Source organism: Trichomycterus rosablanca, chromosome 6 (genome assembly GCF_030014385.1).
Source record: "Trichomycterus rosablanca isolate fTriRos1 chromosome 6, fTriRos1.hap1, whole genome shotgun sequence".
In the NCBI taxonomy this organism is placed as follows: domain Eukaryota; kingdom Metazoa; phylum Chordata; class Actinopteri; order Siluriformes; family Trichomycteridae; genus Trichomycterus; species Trichomycterus rosablanca.
The window spans coordinates 35,485,851-35,493,469 of NC_085993.1; the positions used below are offsets into that span (position 1 = coordinate 35,485,851).

General features: G+C 41.7%; 1 protein-coding gene across 1 annotated transcript in view; it reads right to left on the reverse strand.

Moving 5' to 3' along the window:
* The window catches only part of LOC134317089 (methyl-CpG-binding domain protein 5-like), a 29,557-nt gene extending 22,876 nt beyond the window's left edge, over positions 1 to 6,681 (reverse strand). Inside the window, exons 1-4 of the mRNA XM_062997781.1 lie at positions 6,450 to 6,681; positions 6,255 to 6,357; positions 4,162 to 4,342; positions 1,293 to 3,584 (exon numbers count right to left, since the gene is read on the reverse strand). Of these exons, the coding sequence (XP_062853851.1) occupies positions 1,293 to 3,584; positions 4,162 to 4,342; positions 6,255 to 6,357; positions 6,450 to 6,562 (2,689 nt within the window). The 5' untranslated portion in view covers positions 6,563 to 6,681. The remainder of the gene's footprint in view (positions 1 to 1,292; positions 3,585 to 4,161; positions 4,343 to 6,254; positions 6,358 to 6,449) is intronic.
* Positions 6,682 to 7,619: the final 938 nt, after the last annotated feature.

Genomic DNA, 7,619 nt, shown 5'->3' on the forward strand with positions numbered 1-7,619 from the left:
AGAATAAGACGTTACCACTTCCACATAGCTAAAAAGACATTTATGGCAAAATGTCTGTGTAATTTTGTAACTGTGTAAAAGATTCAGACATGTACGTCTCAGCATGTCTGTTGGAACCAAGAATAACAATTGTTAACAAAATGTCTTAACGAAATGCCAATACTCTTAAAATGTAAACAACTATTAGCATTACTTAGATTAGATGTTCCTTAAATGTAGAAATCTTTAAATCCAGGTTAAAAACTTTTCTTTTTTCTTGTGCCTATAATTGAGCTTGAAATTTTTGCTATTACCCTCATTTTACCATATTTCTTTTAGTTTTTCATGCTCTTCTAAATTGTAGTGTATATTTTACTATATTTTCTTTTAGTTTTCATGTTCTTAATTTTTTACCTCTCTTGTTTTAATTTCATATTCCCTAAATTGTAGGTTATATTTTACAATATTTTCTTTTAATTTTTCATGTCCCTAATTTTTTATCTCTCTTGTTTGAATTTCATGTTCTCTTAATTGTAACTAAATGTTTGCAAGAAGTCTTTCTGAGGTTCTAGATCTCAGGAATGTTTTAATGCTTTTAATTCATTTTTTCCTTATGTAAAGCACTTTGAATTGCCACTGTGTATGAAAGGTGCTATACAAATAAACTTGCCTTGCCTTACTTGAATTTTTCCAAAACATCTAACATCAACAATAAATCCACATCTATGCCCCCCACACTTTGCTGTGCTCAGCTTAAAAAATGACTCATCGTAATGGCAAATGACTCATCTGTCCTTGATCTGATTTTCTTAAAGCTGATGATGAAAAACCCAGACATTAGAGGATTATCTAATACAGCAAATATGTATTTACTAATAAAATAATCCAAACCCCTCACTTGTTGTAAAATACATTGATATACATTGCTGGTTTATTTTGTGGGCAGATCATTTTTCTCTCTGGTACCCCAAACACACTAAAAACTTTGCATATCAACAACCCAACCTAGCCCTGTAGCCCCAATTTAAAATTCTGACTCCTTAAGACTGAAATCCAAATTTCTTTTGGATTATTTTGATATACAAGTTATTATTAGTCAGTTTGAAACATTGGGTTCTTACTCACACCTAGAAGCAATTTAATTAAAGGAGCCAAACGACTTTATGTAAAGTTGGGAGAAAACCAGTGTAGCGGGGAAAACCCATGTAAATGCTAGGCTAGAAGTAACACATCATGCTAAAACGTCCTGGTCGGACAGAGCACAAGATACTGGCCAATAGACAGAAAAGAAAAAATTATGTTTCTGTGCTTACCTGTGTCAGTCATGGCTTGGGCACAGCTTGCATCGTTATTATTAGGTACCATACATGACATATTTGGCCGGATATGCACATGAGGAATGCCTTGTTGCTGTTGATGTACATGAGACAGTTGCTGTGGGTGGGTGCTTGGGTGTCCCATAGCAGGGTGACCTAGAGGAAGCTGTCCACTTTGTCCCAAAGACCCACAGTTTCCTATAGCCGTGGTCTGCATTTGGTTCATCATCCCTGGGAACTGAGTCTCCATGCTGTGACAATGCATTGGTTCTGATTGGCTGTGAAGTCGCTGCTGTGAATGCATGCTTTGTTGAGCAATGCCAGGAGGAACAGCACTCTCTCCAAAGTGCATCTGACCGGGGCCTCCAGGTAATGGCCGACTGCCCCTTGCCATGTGGGAGCTTTGGCTGCTCATTGACTGAAGCAGCTGGGCCATGGAGGTGTTGGGAGGTAAGCCTACAAGTCGAGGCACTTTCCTTATTTGCTCGGGAGGAGTGCATGGTGGTCTGGGGCCACTAATTTCAGGTTTCATCATGTTGAAGACCATGTTGTCATGTTGGCTGCCAGTGTTGGACGGCTGTTTGCGTTTACGAAGAGGATCGCGCTGCTGGGCCATGAGTTTGTCCCGCAGAGCTGCACGTCCACTCTGGCCCTCAGGCATTGGCATGAGCATGGTGGAACTGGGTGGCAGCATGTGATTTAAATTGTTAGGTCCTTCAACTGTCCTGCTACCACAACTTCCACCACCAAGTAAGCATGGAATCCCATTACCTCCATTATTACCCCCACCAGCAATGGTAGCACCTCCACTTCCCATAGAATGAGCACCCCCACCCATGCCTGAACCAACTACGGCAGCGCCACTGCCACCAACTTCACCAATGTTACCGCCCAGTTTGTTTTGATTTGCTAGCTGTGCTTTGGCTGCTGCTGAGAGTAGACTGCTGGCAGGGAAAGAGGCAGCATTGTGTTGATTAAGGATGTGATTAAGAGGCATGCCCAGGAGTCCGGGGTGGTTCTTCTGGGGAGCGTTACTGACTGAGGCTGGGGGAAACATAGAGTTGTGCTGACTGCTAATCACATTATTTATTCCAGACATGACCTGGTTGGGGTCTTTGTACTGGTGGAGTGTGTCAGGCTTGGCAGAAGGGCTGGATGGCATTGTGGGCCTGGGTGAACCCATGGACGATCTGGGTGACCGTGGTGGAACCTTCATGGTGCTACATGAAGCTTGTGGACCAGAAGGCATGGCAAAGCTTCCATGCTCTGAGGAGGTGGAGGAGGAGCGGGATCTTTGTGGAGATGCTTCTATTCGACTCATCGCAGGTCCTGACATATGTACAGGGGACGTGACTGGTGAGGGGGAGATGGAGGTGGCCGCTCCATGCTGAGTCCTCTGCATGTGTCCACTGTGGCCAATCGGCCCAGGTTTCACTGTTGGTAAGGGAAGGTTGCTTGGCAATGGGACAATTGCAGGGGGGATGTTTACATTCATCATAGGTACCTGAGAGTGGGTGTTGGGCTGAAAGTTTGATGGGCTTGGGATCGGCATAGAATTCTGAATTACAGGTTTACTGGGAATGGGATCCAGAATTCCCAGAGGGTCCTTCTCTGAGGTCATCTGTTTTTTCTGGAGGGTACACGTGAGAGGAATATTAGGAGAGAGAACAGGGTGAGGTGTAGGCTGGGCCTTATGGTGAAATACTGCTCTGGTCATGTCCATATTAGGAGGATAGCTGACATTACAGTGTGGCTTTTTCATGATAGGACTTTTGTTGGGGACTGGGGGGGGAAGAGGTGTGTTAGTCCTTCCAGTCATGGCATAGGATAACTGGGTGATTGGAGAACCATGGATCATGACACCAGGAGGGGACAGGGGCGTCCTGCTGTTACCATGAATTGGGCTGGGACTATTCTGAAAACCACATGGATTGCTTCGTGCAAATCCATCTGGACTACCTAAAGAGTCTGTTCTTGGTGACAAAGCGCTATCCCCGTAAGTTTGCAAGCCTGATGAAGGGCTAAGCATTCCCACAGGCCTACTTCGATATGGTGACTTAGGACCTGGCTCATTACTGCCCAGTCGTTGTCGAGAGTATCCAGAATAGTGCTCTGGCTGCTGAGCATTGCCCATGTCTGCAGAGTAGTGTCGCTGACCTGCTGCCATTATCATCTTAAAAGGGCTCTTACAGTCAGGTAGTGTTGAGTTAGGCAGCCCATCATGAGACTTATTCCTTATTGCTCGGGGATTTGCAGAACGTGGGGTGGTAGGAGCCATGGAGGTCACACCTGTTTAAAAAAATTATAAAAATGATTTTTAATTTCTACAATTTTAATAATATGACATAAAAAAGCATTCATTATATGAATTTGTTTATGCATTTTCTCCATTTTTCTCCTGACTTTTAGCGTGTCCAGTTGCCTGATTCCTCTCCACTAATGCCGACCGTGGCTCTGATTGAGGAGAACAAAGCTAACCCACGCCCCCTCCGACACGTGGGCAGCAGCTGTATGCATTTTGTCACCTACACTTTTGACGAGTGCAATGCGGATCAGCACTGTGTACGGAGAGACACACCCTGATCAACGCACTCTTTCCCCGTCTCTGTGCAGGCGCCGTCAATCAGCCAGCAGAGGTCGTGGTCGCACCAGTTATGAGAGAGTACCTATCCGGCTTAATACTCCACCCCTATATGAACAACAGGCCAATGTCCATTGGTTCATGTCCAGCAGGCAGAGCTGAGACTTGATACGATGTATTCGAGATCCCATCTCTAGTGTTCTAGCGTGTGTTTTACCACTGTGCCACCTGAGCGGCCGAAAAAGCATTAATTAACTGAACACAGCAAGTGTTAAAATGACGTACTTGTGACTCCAATGGGTCCGGTCAGCGTTAGGGAGGGGTGTGGTATCTCCATACTTTTGTGCAGAGTGGCTACAGCAATAAGCTTTCTCTTGTGTATGCAAAGCTTCGTAACGTCCTCATCAGCCTTCACATCCTCTGCAGTCCTTTGCTTGACAGTGGCCCCAGGATCAAAATTAAACACCTAAGGAAACAGACTTGTTTAGAATTGGCTTTTTGCTTAGAGCTTGAATATGCACTGCCCTACTAACTACAACAGATTTCATGAAAATAAATAAGGCCATGCCAACTAAATTATCAAATTTTGCTTCACAATAGGGTTATTATTGTGTGAAATTGCTGGCGCTACAATAAACAGTGGACATAAGCCTTTTGGGAGAAGAAAACAAACAAAAAACACATACATTTACCAGCCATCTTATTTTTAGTAATTAGGATAAAGGCAATAAAAGAGTAAAATATGACTGGTTATAAATTAGAATAAAGAAAATATGAATTCGGACTCCAAACTTAACGCTGTTTAAGACAGAATGCAGGAAATAACTCACTTTAAGCCCATGATTATCTCTGCACACTCTTGCTTTTTTGCCTTGTGTGCACAATCAGGTCTACAGATAGGTCGTAAAATAAATGAAGCACAAGCATTTTCATACAATACTTACAGTTGAAGTCAAGGGGTTACATATAGTTGTCAGGACACAATTCATTATCAAAAAATAAATCCTACAAATGAGTTATTTATTCTTCTTATATTGTGGGTTTTATATAAAAAAAAAAAAAAAAAAGACATCTATTGGTTTGATGGTGTTCTCTTATGTTATCAAACTCCAATTGTTTTGTTAGTGCTAATGATTTACACTTTACAGTTGGTGACTTATCTGTGTCCAACTAATAGGGCTAGTTCAACTGCACACAAGCTAAGCTACAAGCATTCCAAAGGGAAACTCTAGAAAACTAGGCACACATATCAGAAAATTGGTCATAGATTTTTAAGTTATTGCTATTTCAAAGCAACTTTGGGTCTTTAAAATTATGTGCACAAACAACTGTCTTTAAGTACACAGTATGTAATACATTATTCTTTTGTCAAAGTAAGGAAGAAAGTCCAAACTTAGAGGCTGCCAGGCATGAAAGAAGCTCCCACTGCTCCTTTTTCCTTTTCCAGCAACATTGCTGATAACAGCATGGATTGGTCCTTTTCATCTCTGGCTCTTGAAACTTGTCGTGTGATTTTCCCAAAAACATATAATGGGACATATAATGCAATCAAACAAACAGTGGGGCCCAAGGTCTAGAGCAGAGCAAACTAGAGGAGGGTGTGGGAGTGCCTGCTTCAACAGACACTCATCCCATGCACCCCCTGACTAAATTGGTTTATTTATCTGCAGTGGTTTTAATTACATTAAAACAAAAACAGGCAGAAATGTGGACTCATCTGACCACAGCCCATGTTTCCACTGTCTTTGGTCCACCTGAGATGTTTGGACGCATAGAATTAAATTATAGCTTTCTTTTTGCATAACAGCTGTGAACACATACTTTGGGATATAGAATGCATTTAACCCAGCTGATTTGATCAGATTGAAAACTCACAATAAACTTAGAGCTTAAAGACATACATGTTCAATTGTGTTTCAATTATTCAATCACAAACAGTGGCAAAAATAATCAAAATACCAGGATCATTATGACATTTATTGTCCCTTACAAGCACATGTAAACTTTTAACCTCAGCTATAAGTTTTTTTTGTTTACTTGAATAATTAGTGTATTGACTGTGTTTTATTCTGCTTATATTTTGATAACATTCTTTTCCCAATTAATAGTGCTGCTTATTTGTTGGTTTTTGCTGGTATCAGACTAATAAATTTGGTTTAGCTCATGTGTGGGAGAAAAATAAACTGTAAAAATCTCTGTCAATCATTATTGGGCACTATTTTAAATTTAAAATCTGTAATCATGTCGTCAAAATCCATAAACAAGCCAAGCTTTAAAATGATTCATTACTGAAAGGTGCACTTGCTTGACACCCACAGTTTAAAGGCTGTTTAAAGGCTAACTGTAAAACAAGCTACAGGTGTGACATGCAAACTCACCTTGGGGAGGATGAGTGGACACTCCAGGCCACACTTACAGGTGCCATTTGTAAGTAGGTAGGTCTTTACCTGTTCCAGACTGGACAGAACTGAGCCACTGGGACTATAGCACAAGAAAAATAGGTTAATGTAGAAAATGATGTCCTTGTGTCATGCAAGTATAAAGATAGATCTTACAAAGTATAATTTCTGTACCTGATATAGAGAACCCTGGTAGAATCCACCTTGCGCTGCCAGCCAATGGGCACTTGGGCAGGTGCAGGCTGCCCCTCGCCATCCCCTCTCTCACTCTCCTTAGCTCCATTCATTTTTCTGTGTAAGCGCTTTACTCCGCTGGAGAGATCACACGTTCCTTAATGTCCCAATACAACATGGCATTGTGTCTCTCGACAACGGGAGAACGGAGCGCTAGAACTTTCCGCTACAAAGTCGGCTGCGGCAAAAGTGTTTCCAGGCCTGGGATGCACGTGAGGCAGCCTCACTGGGGGACCAAGCCTCTGTAGAGCCTTATCGAACTGCTACAAAACGCAGATGGGAATTCCCATTTCGGTCTTTGACCGATCAGAGCCATGATGAGTTCACATACATTGTCAGGGCTACATAGGAAAAATGAAAAGCAGCTTACAGTAGAAAACACATGATTACAGTGTGAGCGCACAGCAGGCCAACACACAGCCTGCACACTCAACACAAGAGATGGCTCGCCAGGTCATAACGCTGATCCTTCCAGAGAAAGATGATTCTCATTTTCCCACAGGCAGATCAGTTTAAATGTAAAATTTCCATCCAAAGCTTGGTTGACATGTTGTTTTGCATGATTACTGTAAAGACAAAAAGACAAGATACAGGTTTAGACACTTATTTTTTACTAAATTTGTAATACATTGAATACTCTAATTACAAATCATCTAAGACATTAAGTAACAAATCACATCTGTGGAGGTTACACTGACAAAACCATTTATGGAAAAGGGAGTGCACCCTCTACACTGCATATATTTCAGCACTGAGTGAATCATCCTCTCTCTGTATTTCCTGTTGTGGATGACTAATACAGTAGAGCTGGACCAGTAAAGCAGAATGGCAAAAAGGTAGAAATCTTTGCAAATAAAACAATGCAAAAACCAAAAAAATAAGCATTAAAAATCAAAGATTCATGCAGTAAACATGTATGGAGTTTAGAAAAGCAGATATGATTTTGGAAGTGTCAAATGTGTACTTGGTTTATTCATTACAAAATGAAATTTTAAAATGCCATACCACCACTTTTAACACAATCAATAGTGGCAATCAAACAAACAGTAGGGCCCAAGGTCTAAAGCAGAGCAAACTAGAGGAGGGTGTGGGAGTGCCTCCACAGGCACT